At 33.7% G+C, this 16,930-nt stretch overlaps 2 protein-coding genes across 2 annotated transcripts; both read right to left on the minus strand.

The window, feature by feature from the left end:
- Positions 1–1,762: 1,762 nt before the first annotated feature.
- Positions 1,763–5,556, minus strand: LOC102627409 (putative wall-associated receptor kinase-like 16). The gene is made up of 3 exons (XM_006490042.4): positions 4,621–5,556; positions 4,401–4,538; positions 1,763–3,042 (listed from the first exon to the last, which is right to left on the minus strand). The coding sequence occupies exons 1-3, from the start codon at positions 5,429–5,431 to the stop codon at positions 1,841–1,843; spliced, it is 2,151 nt and encodes a 716-aa protein (XP_006490105.2). The 5' UTR covers positions 5,432–5,556; the 3' UTR covers positions 1,763–1,840.
- A 1,745-nt stretch (positions 5,557–7,301) lies between these two features.
- LOC102627715 (wall-associated receptor kinase-like 1) lies at positions 7,302–12,145 on the minus strand. Its single transcript, XM_006490043.4, has 3 exons — positions 11,235–12,145; positions 10,930–11,115; positions 7,302–8,932 (listed from the first exon to the last, which is right to left on the minus strand). The coding sequence occupies exons 1-3, from the start codon at positions 12,073–12,075 to the stop codon at positions 7,791–7,793; spliced, it is 2,169 nt and encodes a 722-aa protein (XP_006490106.2). The 5' UTR covers positions 12,076–12,145; the 3' UTR covers positions 7,302–7,790.
- Between the last annotated feature and the right edge of the window lie 4,785 nt (positions 12,146–16,930).

Raw genomic sequence — 16,930 nt, forward strand, 5'->3', positions numbered from 1 at the left:
CCGAAATTGTTTTATTTGCAGGGATTTTTGTTTCAGCCTCAAAAAGCCTTGCTTCTTATAGCTTTCTCAGCTTCCTTAAAAACTTGAGCATCTAGGACTTCAAATCAACTAGAGATGGCAAAACCCCGGGCCGGGTCCGGGTATTGCCATGACCGGACCCTGCCCGGATGCAACCGGTCCGGGTCCGGGTCCGGGCCGGGTTTTAATCCGGGTACCCGGATTTTATATTTTTTAATATTTTATGTGTATATATTTTTTATTTTTTGGTAATTTTATAAGTTTTAAATTTATTTCAATAAAATTTGACATGAAAATATAAACTTTAAGTGTTTAAAACTTTATATATGTATAATAAATAAGTCAAATAAATATAAAATATTTAAAATAATATATATTTTATAATTTTTTTAAATAAAATCCGGGTTCCGGGTTTATCAAGTGATGCCCAAGACCGACCCGGCTTCATACCCGGGCCGGGTATTACCCGACCCGCAACACCCGGGTACGGTCCGGATCCGGACCGGGCGGGTATTTTTGCCACCTCTAAAATCAACGGTTCTCCTTCATTGCTTGGAGAAAATATCCCACTAAACTTCTATCTTTATTAGTGTTGATTGCACAAAAATGTTTTTGTCTAGTTAATCTCAATAAGAACTACTCCAAAACTATTTACATCATTTTTTTTAGTAAATTGACTTGACTGAAAATACTCTTAGATCTACATATTCAAAAGTTCTTTTTACTTTTGTGGTAAAATGAGTTTGATCAACCATAACAGATCTTGAAGTTCTAAAATCTGAAATTTTGGCTTGATATTTATTGTCCAAAAGTATGTTCGTAGACTTTATGTCTCGATGATAGATAGAGATGGAAGCAGCTGAATGCCAATAGAATAGAGCACCTGGAAATTCTATAATAATGCATAAAAGCAATTCCCATGCAATTAAGAACTCCTTAATTTGGTTATATGTGTATTGATAGAGAGTTTGTTTTGCAAATTTTAATGTACTTGCAAGCTCACGAGTCTATTGAAGTACAAGCTAGGAATAATAAGGTCAAATCCAAAGGAACTGTCAATTTTTAGGAGAGCTAAATCTAATCTAAATTAATTAAAACTCCACCCTAGTTAGAAAAGATTTAAACTAAAAATGCAATTAAAATTAAAGCTAGTAAATTAACACAGAATTCAAGAGATTGAAGTTATCAAGTTTTCAAGATTCATGTTCAACTTAACAATTATTTAATTACCAATCAATTCCTGATTTTTTATTACTAAGCTTCTGTGAACTGGCAATGAATTCCTCGTAGAAATTCATATAAAAAGTTTAATAATAAATTTTTTCTACTTTCAAACAGTCTTAGAACATTCTTAACAATCTTTCTTTTTTAATCCTAATTTAAATTTAATAAACAAAAACATCGAATAATAAAAATCTCAGAATTCTCAGATTCTGGGATGTAAAACTCTGCCTGCTTCTAATTACTAATGCAGGGTCCTCTGTTTCTTTATTTTCGCCTCCTCAACCTCATGCGCAGCTGCACAGGATCCTTGGTGCGATTACATACAAGATTGCCTCAGAGATCTTTGAATCATTCAATTTCTGGAGACTTGTTAAATGTGTTTGCTACCTGATGCATGCTTTGTTGGAATATATGTACCTTAATTTTATTTCTCCATTTACTACTTACAAAATGAACACCAAAATCTATATGCTTTGTTTTGAAGTGAAAAAATTTAACGGCACAGAAAGCATATTGCAAAAGTCCACAATTTCTTTATTTATTTATGAAAGAAAATACTACATAATACATAGATATAGAAGAAAACTCTACTCTTTTATCATGACTGGTTTGAAATTAAAGGATCTACATCTACAGAAAAAGCAACACTATTTGAAATTGACCAAGTCGGAGATGAACTAGTTTCAGAATGTCTAGTATCGTTACCACCCACAAAATCAATCTCTTCACGGCTATTCTGCAAAACGGAAGCTCCGGTTGATGCTCTAATCCCCCCTAATTCCAATGCTACTTCTTTCATTGTAGGTCTCTTCTTCCCATTCAAGTTCAAGCATTTTTTAGCAAGCACAGCAACAGTAACAATTTCTTCTTCCTTAGCTTCCTTAAGAAATCGCGCATCAAATACTTCAAACAAACGGTTCTCTTTCATTGCTTGGAGAAAATATCCTGCTAAACTTTTATCTTCTTCACCGTCAGTAGAACGAATAGGCTTCTGTCCAGTTAAAAGCTCAACAAGAACTACTCCAAAACTGTAAACGTCACTTTTCTCTGTAAATTGACTTGACCGAAAATACTCTGGATCTAGATATCCAAAAGTTCCTTGTACTTGAGTGGTCAAGTGAGTTTGATCAACCGTAATAGATCTAGAAGCTCCAAAATCTGAAACTTTGGCTCGAAATTTATCATCCAAAAGAATGTTTGCAGACTTAATGTCTCGATGATAAATTGGGATAGAAGCAGCCGAATGCAAATAGGATAGAGCACCCGAAACTTCAACAGCAATGCGTAAACGCATTTCCCATGTGAGTGGGAACTCCTCTATTGGATCATGTAAGTACTGATAGAGAGTTCCATTCGGAATAAATTCATAGACTAAAAGAGGAACTTCTGTTTCTAAGCAACATCCCAATAACTTAACAACATTTCTATGGTTAAGTTGAGATAAAATTACCACCTCATTTATAAATTGCTCAACATTACTTTCATCCACTAATTTGGATTTTTTAACAGCCACGATTCTACCATTTGTCAACATTCCTTTGTACACAGTGCCTTGGCCTCCTTGGCCAAGGATTCGATTGGTATTATAGTTATCAGTGGCCTTTTCCAAATCATTTGAAGTAAACAGTTTTGTTTTCTCAATATTTCCTTCACTTACGGACAACTCTTGTTGCAAAATTAAACCACCATTTCTTTTAAAGAATTTTTGCTTGAGCTTGATTTGCCTCTTCCTTTTTACAAACTTGTACAGCCACCATATTCCAATGAGTAGGAACAATAGTACAAGCCCACCACTGCAACCTGCAGCACTTGGGGACAAGGATTACTACCATATCCTTGAGATTATTTAATTATCATATCGAACTACTATGAATATAGCCTAAAATTAATGTGTACAATTGTAAAATAGTAAGATTATAAATTCTAGTTAGAGTCTATAAATTTTAAAATTAATGTGTACATTTTTAAAATTTTGAACAAGTAAGATTATAAATTCTGGTTAGAGTATATGTAAATGTACACATATCCATTAATTTTAAAATAGACACACAAACTCCTTTTTATATTATACAGACCCTTTGAAGATAATTATGTCCTTTGACTATGGTGGTCCCAAACATATTCCATTTGTTCATAATTGTCCATAAAGGGATACGTCGTTTATGTGACCATATTTTAAATCATTGGGGTCTATCTGTACATTAAGAAAACCTTAGGGTCCTGGAGGCTTTTCCGAATTACAAAAAAAAAAACACACAATTTTTTTTCTTTTTGGGTGGGGATATTTCCACCCCATTATTTGTGTAAATTCACCCCATTTTTAAAAAATATTTACAAGAAGTTTACATTATTTTTGATAAATAAAAATCAACAAAAATATTTGTATAATTAATCTTTTTTTATATTTTTTCTTACTTAGGTTTTTTTACTATTAAGGTTGCTTCAATATTTCTTTATGACATAAAATGACCAATTGCTTAAAGAAATATGTGTTTTTGTATCTAATACTACATGTATTTAATTTTATGACTTATAATCTAACTTTTTAATTAAGTCTAATAATTTTCAATATTTTACATCTGAATGACATAAATTGACAATCTATTAATTTATATGAGTATTGTCCTATAAAGATATTATGTTAGTTCAATTAAAGGTTAATAATCATACTAATAAAGTAGAATTGACCATTTAGAAACAATAAATTTTGTATAAAATAAAAATATATATGTTGAAGTTAAAGTAAATTTTGGTATTTTTTTAATCTTTTAAGGGTAAAATAGTCAATTTAAATTTAGGCTAAAGCGATTTTAGTAGTCAAATATAATTAAAAAATTTAAGTTACAAAAAAATAAATTAAGATAGATTTAATTAACTAGTTCTTAAAAAAATTTCTTTATTTGAAATTTTTTGAAATAATGTTATAATTATTTTCTAGAAGTGAAGTGGATTTACAGAATTTGTGGGGTGGTTGAGAAAATCTTAGGTATCCTGACGGCCTGATGACTTTTCTGAATTAAAAAAAAAAAAAAAAGCATATATATTGGGTTAATCTTTTTGTTGGTCCGTGTTAAACAAAATGTGTAGAAAAGGGCTCCGCATAAAATTTTAATATTTTTATCCGAAATATATGGTAAAAATAGAAGCAATTTGCATACCTATAACAATAAATTTGACCCGAGATTTGTGGAAGAAAATCTCCAAAATTGGCTGGCAACTACCATAACGATTTGAGGAATAACCATGGGGACATCCAGAGCAATTGTGGCCGTTTGAGGTATTACAAATCAAGCGACCTGTAAAGCCAGAATATATAGCAAAAGGAAAATCACATGTTTGGGATTGCAGTAGATTGTTAAATAATAGTCGAATCAGTACCTGGGCAATATCGTCCGTCTACTAATGAATCACAAAGACATACGTAGCCTGAACTTAGTTGCATTAAACATTCTTGATTCAAATTACAAGAAGTCGGATTTGAGCTGTATTCTTCAATACAAGTGCCTATTTTTTCTCCCCACTCCAACATCGCAGGAACTTGATCTCTTTCTTTCAAAACTTGAGGATTTGACAGGTAACTTGAGTCGAGCCAATCCCCTTGAACCAAAGAAACAGACCGGCAGTTCTGGAGGATACTTTGAGAATAAAAGTAAGATAAATTTGCATTCAAAACCTTACTAATTGGAGGAATGGAGCATAAGAAATCGTAGCAACCGGATTTCTGAGTAGGATCACAAGTGCAAACAGACAAGCACCCACCAGAAACAGTTGAATCATTCCCCAGGTCAATTGCATAATTGTCACAACCTATGGCTGTAAATTTATTGAGCCTCCAGGGAAAGGTAAAAGCGCTACCTGATAGATTGACTTCTCTAGCCATGTGATTCCTCGTCGCAATTCTATTGTGTAAAAATATTACAGGAATGTTGACTCTAATAGTAGTATCGGAGTAAGAGTCCAATAGTTCCGTCTTGATACTAGGAAGAAAAGCTTTGGGAGAGCCAGAAGAGTTATCACAGATTACTTCATAACCCTTGTCAAAGTAGCACCCTTTTCCGATTCCGAAGGGGTAGATGATGCTGACATTTCCACATTCAGTTGGACAGAGAAATTTTTCTGATGCTTTGATCGGTCCGAGAAGCAAAATAATAATCTGCAACAACACCAGATAATATTGATGAACAGCCATTCGCTCGTATTCACCACCTTTACTCGTTCTTTCTTCAGAGTTTCAAAATGGAGATTTAATTTAAACAAATCGTTCATTTCTATTAGTTATTTCTTTCCATCTTCCTGTTAACTTCATTTTTTATTGTTTCATTCTATTTCCCCCCCTTCACTATCAAGAAAGTCTTGCAATTGCTAATAATTAAGCCAGAGATTCCAGCATACCAAGCTTGACTACTAAATTAACCCTGGCCGTCTCTCGCAAGTCTATAATAATAATATATCTTATTTTTTGCTAGTGTTTGTAAGGAATATTGGTTGACTCACTGTTGACTTACTGATGACGTAGCCGCCAACATGGCACTGGCAGCAACAAACTCGCAGCTGTCAAAGCAGAATTTGTTAAGCATTCTATAGTTAACAAATCCATTATTAAGTTAATTAATTTATATATAGGTAGCGTCATGATACTCTTAACCCATTTGATTTCCAGTAACACCTACACAATACTGAAAATAAATTGGGTCATTGGGTGACAAATAAAAAATAAAAAAAAAATTATGAAAGAGTTTGAATTATTGGCACCCCTTCATTAATCTCATAAAATCCCTCTTCTATACAGTCACATTTAAGGACGTACAAATATAATTAACCACGTTTATATTTTCTCTTTCTCACAGGTATGATTTTTCTTTTTTTCCTTTTTTTTTAATTTCAAATCTGATTTTTTTCTTTCCCAACCATCTCAAAGTCTTTATTTTTTCTTTTGGAACTGAAGAATAAATGGGAAAAGAACATGAAGCTTTTGGTAAGAGAAGGAATAAGATGCACACACTATGCGCGAGATGCAGTCATATGAGCTGCAAGGAGGAAGAATTTGGTTGCAACCTATTGAGTGTTACTTACCATCATTCACAAGTTTTAAATATTGGAGAGTTATTATGTTAACTGAATTCATTTTGATTTGGTAGTTTATTGTTAAAAAAATCCATTCTTTTTTATTTCTTTATTCATATTGATTATTTATATTTTGAGAAACTAGTGTGTTTGAGCTTTTTATAAAGAGAAAGTTTGAAAGATACAAATGATAAGAGTGATTATTTAGAAAAAAAAAATGGTATTTTTAACATTAAATGAAATATAATTAAAAAAAAGGAGTTTGAAGACGATTTTGAAGGGTGCCAATAGTCCTACTTTTAATAAAAATAATTAAAAAAACTTTTCACGAAAATAATTAAAGTTTTAAAAACCTTTTACCCATCATCTTTCAACCAGACAAGTATTCAGTGTCGAGCAGATTAATGATTAAATAAAAAAAGTAAAATACAAAATAAATCATGACCATTAATTCAGTGCACAATAAAAATTAAGCTCAATTGAATCCTAACCCCTTTCAACCTTTTTTTCTTGTAACTCATATCAAGACTCCTGCAAGCTAATAAGCCAATCTTGACTTTGAAATAACGCTGCCCCTCCTCAGTCTTCAAGTTAATGGACATTAATTGGATAAACAAAAGTCTTAATTGGACATCAATTGGAAGAAAGATAGAGGAGGTTTCCTTGCAAAATACGTACAATAATGTTGAAAGGGAAAGAACCAATAGATTGGAAAATACGTGCGGTAATCAACGACTCCATAAATTCATTCCATCTCACCTTTAATCTGATTGGCCTAATTTCAAAACTTTAATAGTATGGTGAGGAGGCAAGGGAGAGGACGTCAAGTCTTGCTCGAAAGTTACAGAGACATTTCCTTTACTTGATTAGCTTGTTGAAATATCTTTGATAGTTGTTTTGAGGATGTATAGTATTGTAGAGCTTCTGTCAATTGCCCTGGTTTTTACATTTTAACCGCATATCCTCCTGTTACCGGTGGATTCTTCATAGAAATTCACACAAAAAATTTAATAATAAAATTTTCTATTTTCAACCATTCTTTACAATCTTTCTATTTTTAATTAAATTTGATAAACATCGAATAATTAAAAGTCTCAAAACTCTCGGATTCTGAGTTGTAAAACTCAGTCTGCTTCTAAGTACTTATGCAGGGTCCTCTGCTTCTTCATTTTCATCCCCTCAACTTCAAGCACAGCTGCACGGGATCCTTGGTACAATTACAAGATTACTTAAGAGATCTTTGTATCTTTCAATTGCTAGGGACTTTAGTAAAAATGTTTGCTACCTGAAGCTTTGTTGGAATATACAAAATGAGCATCAAACTCCGTATGTTTTGCTCCAGAGTAAAAATTGTAGCGAATGTATGATGCATATTCATATATGAAATGAAATGCATAAATTAAGAAGAAAATGCTTTCTTCTCATCACTGCTTATTTGAAATTAAAGGATCAGCATCTACAGAATAGGCAATACTGTTTAGAGTTCACCCAGTAGAAGAAGAACCAATTTCGGAATGTCCAGTATTGTGACCAGCCACAAAATCAATGTCGTCACAGTTATGCTGCATAATGGAATCTCCAATTGATGCTCTAATTCCCCCTAATTCAAATGCTGCTTCTTTCATTGTAGGTCTTTTTTTCCCAATCATGTTTAAGCATCTTTTTGCAAGCATAGCAACAGTAATGATCTCTTCTTCCTTAGCTTCCTTAAGAACTCGAGCATCAAGGACTTCAAACAAACGGTTCTCTTTCATCGCTTCAAGAAAATATCCCACTAAACTTTTATCTTCTTCACTGTCAGTTGAACGAATAGGTTTTTGTCCAGTTAAAAGCTCAACAAGAACTACTCCAAAACTATAAACGTCACTTTTCTCAGTAAATTGACTTGATCGAAAATATTCTGGATCTAGATAACCAAAAGTTCCTTGCACTCGAGTGGTCAGGTGTGTTTGATCAATCATAACTGATCTAGAAGCCCCAAAATCTGAAACTTTGGCTCGATATTTATCATCTAAAAGTATATTTGCAGACTTGATGTCTCGATGATAAATAGGAATAGAAGCAGCTGAATGCAAATAGCATAAAGCATCTGAAACTTCAATAGCAATGCGTAAACGTATTTCCCATGTGATTGGAAACTCTTCAGTTTGGTCATGAATGTATTGATAGAGAGTTCCATTCGGAATAAATTCATAGACCAAAAGAGGAACCTCTGTCTCCAAGCAACATCCCAACAACTTAACAACATTTCTGTGGTTAATTTGAGATAAAATTGCCACCTCATTTATGAATTGTTCAATATTACTCTCATCCACTAATTTGGATTTTTTAATAGCCACAATTCTTCCATTTGTTAACATGCCTTTGTACACTGTGCCCTGGCCTCCTTGACCAAGAATTCGATTGGTATTGAAGTTGTCAGTGGCCATTTCCAATTCCATTGATGTAAACAATTTTGTCTTCTCAGAATTACCTTCATTTGATGACGACTCTTGTTGTAATAATAAACCCCCATTTCTTTTAAAGAAATTCTGCTTCAGCTTGATTACCCTTCTTCTTTCAACGATCTCATGCAACCTCCCTATCATGAATAGAAAAAACGGCAGTCCAGCCCCAACACTGCAACCTGCACCGGTCCAAGACAATAATTAATACACGTTGATGATTTCTGGCATGGAACTATTGCGAAGGAGATCACAAAATGTTTACGCTGTTGCAAACTTTTAGGTGCTCTGTGTGTGTCTGTTTGGGATGAATTTTGGGACTGATGGATGAAGGACATGTGGACATTTGGGCAGAACTATAATTACTGTAAGCATTGAAAGCATGCCTCACTGGAGATATCACTACACTGGAAGGGTTTGTGTTAGAGTGCAATTTATGCACTAGTTTTGCATTGTTTACTTCCCTTAATATCGATGTTTTGCACTTAATTATAGTAATTTACTTGTGATTTACTTTTGTAGGTGCAATTCAGTTGATTGGTGATAAAATTGAGCTACAGGATGATGTTTAATGATTTTTGTTCCCTTGGAGAAATTATGAGCGGCAGAAGAACTTTGTTGATAAGGCGTGGGCGCGTGCTGTTAACTGCGGATCTGCAGTTTTTAGTTTAACGTGTTTTGTATTTTTGGCTATTTTTGTAATTACGAATTTAATATTTCAGATATTAGGATTTTATTTTAAATAGAATTCTAAAAGAAAAGAGAGAGAGAGTATTTAAGGGAGGAATCTATTGTGGAAAAAGAGGGATTTTTGGATTGAAGAAAAAGAAAGAAAACCCTAGATCTAATTTTTCTCTTCTCTCTATGAAGAACTAAACCTATTTTTCTGGTTGAAGAATAATGAAGCTTTGATTCATCACTACTGTGAGATCTTTCTTGTGCTTTAATTGTTTTATTGCTTTTTGGGTACTTGTTTATTCTCTGAATTATTTTCATGATTATGTTTGTTAATTAGGTAATTGGCCACTATTTAATTACCAACTTAATCTATTGTCAATTAAAGGATTCATCGTATGAAGAATTTAATGTTTGTGACAAATAACATAACAGAGAGTTGTGTTGTGAGAATAAACAATCTAATTTAAATGAATTATCATATGTGTTGATTAGGATTTGGGTCTCTCTGGTTTTTCAGGCTGTCAATTGATTAAATTCTATGATCGTATCTAGGGTTGTCTATTGATTAGGGAAATAACTAACGGTCGTACCTTGGTTATCGACTAGTTAAGGAGAGATTGGCTATTAGAGGGTCTCGGTAGCTATAACCGGTCTATTCATGAGTAATAATAATCTATATTTGAATCAATGATCAGTAGTCGAATCAAACTGAGTTAATTCCTTCAACCAGAGTTTTCTCCAATTTAAATTACAACTTTAATTTGCATTCTTGTTATTTTAATTTGATTTTTATTATTGTCAACAAAACCCCCATTTTATATTTTGCGTTTTAAAAGGATTTAAATAACTACTGATCTCTGTGGACACGACCCTGCTCAATTACTATACACAATTTATTTAGAGTAGGAATTTATTTTTGTTGGCTTCGACACCCATCAGTTTGAAAGATGAAGGTCAAGATTGGACGCTTCATTTCGCCATCGAATGTATTTTACAAACGAGCTCTCTTGACACCTGAAATGAGGTCCACTGAACTTTTCAGACTAGCCCTCCTGAGCTGTACCCAGCTCCAGCACTGAGCTCTCCGCATGAGCTCGCTGAAGCTCTCCAGATCAGCTCCCTTTGAGCTTCCCAAGTACTCTCAAACCTTGACCATTACTCTTTATTGACTCCTAATTCCAATCTATCAAAGGGGGAAATACCACAACTGTACTGCTGAGCCGAAGAAATTCCTCATAATGTATAATTAATTCGTATTTTGGCTCACCAAAATTTACGTAAAACTATATATATACTAGCTATTATCTTAACAAAATCTGCAAATTCCAGTACACACATTTATGCAACTTTGGAGAGTTGTTGGTCCAAATTTTAAGAAAAAACACAAACGTTCGCAGCAGAGAGCTCTATATATCACTCTATTTACTTTTAATTCAAGAAATATTTATACGCCAAAAAGCTTAAGTATGGTGGAATTAAAGGATTAAAAGGATGCGCATACCTATAATAATGAGTAAGACGTTAGAGTTTTCGTGCACAACTTCATATGGTGGACTTGGACTTGGACTTATTGTATCTGTTTTAGCTGTTGTATTTTGGTAGCAACTATCCGTGTCGTCTAATAAGTAACCGTTGGGACATCCCGAGCAATTGTGGGGACTTGAGGCACTATCACATAACAAGTCACCTGCAGATTAAAGACAAAACATGAAACAGAGAAATCAAATTAAATCTGCCAATTCAGCAATTGTTTTTCTCTAGCTGGTTGTTGGATATCGAGCTGGTTATTTGTAGTCGAAACTGTACCTACGCAATATCCATCGTTTAGGCCATTAAAGCTTCTGTGGCAAAGACAAGAATAGCCTGACGTTAATTGTATTGAACATCTATTGTCCTTATTACAAGTAGTTCTCGAATTATATTCTTCAACACAATTGCCTCTATCTTCAGCAAACTCCAGCACTGCAGGAAACTGTTGATGATCTCTCAAGACATGAGGATTCGTCAGGAACTCCGACTGGAGCCAATTTTCTTCAACCATGAGTACGGACTGACATTTCTGAGGAATGCTTTGAGAAAAATGGTATAGCATACTTGCATTGAAATCCTGAGTTAAATTAGGAGGAAGAGCGCATACGAGATCGTAGCAGCCACGGCTGCTGAGAGCACAAGTACTAATCGTGAGGCACCCACCAAAAACGGTTGAATCATTCGCTCTTTTAACAATTGTATTATAGTTTCTGCAACCTATGGCGGCGAATCTATTGTGCCACCGGGAAAAGGTTAAAGGGATACCTGATAGGTTGACGCCGTTTGGGTGGCCGGTCGTCTTCAAAGAAATTACAGGAATGTTGACCCTCATTAAGTTTCCATCGTAACGGTCACTGTTCAAGAGTTCCAGGTTGTTGACTCCGGCAAGAAAAGCTTTGGGAGAGCCAGAGGAGTTGTCGTAGATTACTTCATATCTCTTATCAAAGTAGCAACCGTCTCCGATTCCGAAGGGGTAATTGATAGTGACATTCCCGCATGAATACTGACATAAATCTTGTGATGATGTTTTCATTGGCCAGAATAACAGAGCCGTCATCTCCAAAAACACCAGATAATGATAATGTATAGCCATTCTGAAATGATCACTGCCGAACATGCAGGTCTTTGCTCTGAAATAGCCTTCCAGCTAACTTTTAGGCATAGCTTTCAATGCAAATAAATTATTAAGTCGTGCAAGCCATTCTTGACTTTTCGCCTACTATCATTTATTCCGATATTTTGGTCACGAGTCATGTCAGTAATTATCTCACATGACCGATTCTTTAAGCCATTCATTATTTAGCTGTAATAAGATATCGTTCATTCGGATCAATTTCCGGTACCATCTCGTGTAAGTAGGCTTCGCAATGGGCTGGATCGGGCTCAAGCCATGGTAAGTCCTAACTGCTTTTCAAAAAAAAAAAAGTCCTAACCGGACCTTATGATTAAAATGAAAAGTCCTAACTCTTAAAAAGTCCAACCCTTATTGAGTTAGGGTCAGGCTCAAACTTTATCCAATCCTAACCATAATTTTTTATTTTTCTATTCTTTTTAAAACAAGACTCATATTCTTCATTCTTTATTAATAAAATTATATTATTGTTGTTTCATTTTTATGTTGAATTTTTTTCTTTTTTAATCATTATAACTAAAAATATATTATTAAATTACTAGTATGATTAAACAGAGAGACTATAGATAAACTAACATAGAAGAAATTAGCACTGCAGTAGCAAATCATATTGTTGAGCCCAGGATTTGTTCAGCCTGAGTAGAGGAGCCCTCTGAAGTTGTTGCTTCGTTTTTTGGTGTAGGTGCAAAATCTTTATGATGCAGCATAAAACATGAGGGCCAAATACTGAATTAGAGTAGTTGTGTTTTGTTAGTGGATTGTAGTTGGTGTGTCTATTGAGTAGAATGGAATAGATATAATTAAATATGAGTACTATAAATATGTGCTAAATCCATTGTAAAAATCAACCAATTTTCAATCAAGTTTGAGTTTTCTTCAATACAAATTCTTATTGTGAATTTGTAATATCTTCTTCTCTCCGTAAGAGCGCAAGTTAAAGCGAAATCTAACAAATCGCTGTGTCAATTGGTATAAGAGCCTCCCTCTGTATCAAACGAAGCTTTCCTGGTAACCATATCTTCCATATCCATCCATCACAAACCACTCAAATTCTTCATCACCATTTTCCATTAACCAAAAAAAAAATCTTCAAATTGGAACCCTAGACCTAGTCGTCGCCATTGTACTTACCACCACTACAAATACAACTGACCACTTCGGAAATATCTGAACCACCTATCTCCACTATTATCCATCTCTATTTCAAAAAAAAAAAAACATTATTTCTGTTCATCAACCAAAATCACCACCACAGCACATCAAACCAACGTCATCTTCTAGTCGATTTTGTCTACAAACCACTAAGGCGTTGTTCAAGTTGTTGGGAAAATATGCTCTTTAAAAGCATATGTGTTTATTTAATTGTAATAAAAAAATTTCTGATTAATAAAATAAATGAGGTATTTTATTCAAATATATTAATTGCATTAATATTTTGAGTAAAGTCCATTTAATCATATTATATGTATTTTTGTTATCACCATGTGGATTCACAAAAGACATAAATACAAGTTATCTTATGATTAAATAAATTATGTTCGCAATTGATAAATAAAGTTGGGCACTTTATTTAGGTATAGACTGTAATAAATTCATTGAATGATTTGTCTTAATCATGTATGAATTTGTTGATGTGGTAGGACTATATTGAACAGGATCACATATGAGATTTAATTAACTTTGTAATAACTGTCAGACTTATTAAATCTCATAGGCATTAATTTTACTGTAATTTTAATCTTGAGTTAGTTATGATTTCATTATTGTAATTGTTATTCTATTTGAGTTACCAATCGGCACGACACACACTTATAGTCAAGATTACCCGAAATCTTGGTGGGAGCAATTATGAGTATTGGAGTTATAGATTAACAATATAAAATTTATACAACACATTTCTTGATGGGTTTTCGGTACTTGATCATAGAATTCTCTGGCCAGAGTGTGTCGACATATATAGTATGTCGAAAATGATCATTAGAGAAAACCAGTAAGTATCAAGGAATAAGATATAATTAAATTGATTGGACAGTTGAGATATCAATTTAATTAACGATGTGGTACAAAAGATTGAGCAGTAAAGAAATCAATGTGGCTTGGGACGAATTATTATTCGAACATACAATTATGGAGGTCAGTTCCAATTTTATAGTGAAGTAGAGTTGGAATTAAATGATTAAGCTTATTTAATTACAAGCTTAATTGTTGTAGCCACTATTGTATATTCTCAAATGATCTCCGGGTTAGCTCATTTAATTGACTGCACCACTACTGGATTAATAAGTAAGATAACTAGTTATTTGGGTCAAAAGCCTAAATATATCATTTAGTGTGAGGCTCTATTTAATAGGCTTGTGTATAAGAGGCCTTATGTTATTTTACAAGGTGGACCCCCTCTAGAAAAAGCAAGTAACGTGACTTTTGATTTTTATTATTTAGAGCCTAGGGTTTTCATTAAGGGAGATATAAAAAGACTTATTTTCTCTAAAGAAAAAAAAAACAGAGCCGCAATACACAGATCAGAGAAAAATAATTTTTCTTTCTGAAATTGAAAGGAAAATTTTCTCTTGCTAGTTGCTTTTAGTAGTGATAAAGGCGCCCACACGTTAAGTGCAGATCAAACCTGAGTCATAACCTGGAAGATCATTGGTGACGGATCTTGATCTAATAAGCGTGGTGGTGACGGATCGTGATCTAACAGGCGCAGTGGTGACAGATCGTGATCTAACAGGCGTAGTGGTGACAGATCGTGATCTGGGAGCCTAGATTAACTCAGCGAAAAAAAAAAAACAAATCGGATTTTTAAGATACGATTTCTATATTACGAATTCTTATATATTGTATGAGATCAATCCTAAAAGATTTCATAAAAATTTAAAAAACTAATTTTTCTCCAACACAAGTCACAGCCACCGACGCATTCTTCGTATCTCCAGCCACCATATTCCATCAACTCTGGTCCCATTTCTAGTCTCCAGTCACCGAATCAAGTAAATTCTTTGTGGGTTTTGAAAAAAAAAAAAAGAAAGAAGTTAGCAGAAGAGGACGAACTGAAGGAGGAAAAGAAAAAACTTAGTGAAGAATTAAGAAGCCGTGAGGTAAGAGGAGGGAGAATGAGTTAAAAAAAAAACGAGAGCGTGTATTTTGTGAAGTGTGCATAGAATTAAAAAAAAAAAAAGAGCGTGAGTGTGTTGTATCTTGTGTCTTGTGCATAAAAAAAAGAGAAAAAAGAAAAAGGGTAAAAGCTTGTTTAGTCCTTATATTTTGAGGTTAGTGCTTATTTAGTCTCTATATTTTTAAAACTGCTTCAAAACATCTTTGCCGTCAAACTATTGATACTCATGTCGTTACTTTGTATTTTTTTTTTTAGCTTACTTTTATAATATTACCATTTTTGCAATATTGTTTCTTTTTTTAGACATTAATAAAAAATAAAATTACCAATTTAATCCAAAAAATAAAATAAAATAAAAACAAAGACAATATATATTAATCTTTGTGAAAGTTATGCCAAAAAAATAAATATTGTAAAACAAATTTAATTACTAATTTTTTTAACATTAATAAAAAAATTAAAATATTAACTTCTCGTAGATTATTCAAAAAAATTAATATTTTTTTTCTATTTTACTTTTTTTGGGTTAAGAAAAAGGGGAGCGTGAGTGTGGGTTAAAAAAAAAGTGTGAGTTATAAATAAATAAATAAACCGTAAGTGTGTGTGTTTTGTGCAAATGCGTGAGCGTATTGCGTCTTGTGCATAGATTTAAAAAAAAAAAAGAGAGAGAGAAAAGAAAGGTTGGCGTGAGTGTGTTGTGCATAGGGATGGCAAAATCCGGGTCCGGGTCCGAGTTTAGCCTTCCCGGTTCCGGACCCGGATTAAAACCCGGTTTTTTTCATCCGGGTCCGGGTCCGGGTTCAACCCGGAAAAATCCGGGTTCCCGGATTCCGGGTTTTGAACCCGGATCAATAATGAAATAAAAGCTTGTCGTGAATTTGGAAGCTTGAAGAACAGAGGAGCTTGGTGGGTGGAAGAATAATCTAATGAAATCATTTATCCTTTCAATATTGATACAATCGAATGGAAGCATAACCAAATTTTGGTAAATTCCAATTTCATAATCTAGTCTGAAAATTCATATAAATGAAATTTCATACGGAGAACTATACATATAAAATGCAAAGGAAACATGCTCAGTTACAATTTACAAAACCAAGATGCGAATAAATTAAATATAATTAGTGTAATTAATTGATATTCAACATACAAATTCGAGCTTGGAGAGCTCTCATCAGTAAAAATGCAAAGGAAACATGCTCAGTTACAAGTTACAAAACCAAGACGCTCAGCTAGAGGAATGATCCCCAACATTCTCAAAAGAAAACCCAACTCAGAAAATTCACAAGGAAATCAAAATCAACAGTAAAAGGAAATGTAATTTTCACAAGCTTCTTGAACCCAACCTTGCGAGTTGCGACGACAGCGAACCCAACCTTGCAGTGGCGAACCCAGCCAAGACCCGAGAGTTGTTTGACTTGCTTGCGATTTGCAGGACAGCGGAACTGCGGAAGGCAACAGCAGCAGCGGCGGCACAGCTAGGGTTTGTCTTGTTTGGGTAAATCACGATTTGTGTGTTTGAGTTGTGAAATAGAATTAGGTTTTTTTTTATGTTTGTATTTATATTTACTAATAAATATAATTAAAAATAATATTAAAAAAAAGAATCCGGGTCCGGGTTCCGAATACACGGGTTATCCTAAATCCGGACCCGGACCCGGATTCATCCGGGTTATTAAAACTCATTCCGGATCCGGATTTTTTTCCTCTCTTGTACGGGTTTAA

The sequence above is a fragment of the Citrus sinensis genome, chromosome 9 (genome assembly GCF_022201045.2).
Source record: "Citrus sinensis cultivar Valencia sweet orange chromosome 9, DVS_A1.0, whole genome shotgun sequence".
NCBI classification, from domain to species: Eukaryota; Viridiplantae; Streptophyta; class Magnoliopsida; order Sapindales; family Rutaceae; genus Citrus; species Citrus sinensis.

Coding starts and splice junctions, on each gene's coding strand:
- LOC102627409 (XM_006490042.4), bottom strand. CDS start 5,431: ATGGCTGTTCATCAATATTATCTGGTGTTGTTGCAGATTATTATTTTG. Junction 4,539..4,620: donor AGACGGACGATATTGCCCAG/GTACTGATTCGA, acceptor CTGGCTTTACAG/GTCGCTTGATTTGTAATACC. Junction 3,043..4,400: donor GGTCAAATTTATTGTTATAG/GTATGCAAATTG, acceptor CAAGTGCTGCAG/GTTGCAGTGGTGGGCTTGTA.
- LOC102627715 (XM_006490043.4), bottom strand. CDS start 12,075: ATGTTCGGCAGTGATCATTTCAGAATGGCTATACATTATCATTATCTG. Junction 11,116..11,234: donor AAACGATGGATATTGCGTAG/GTACAGTTTCGA, acceptor TTTAATCTGCAG/GTGACTTGTTATGTGATAGT. Junction 8,933..10,929: donor CGTCTTACTCATTATTATAG/GTATGCGCATCC, acceptor GGACCGGTGCAG/GTTGCAGTGTTGGGGCTGGA.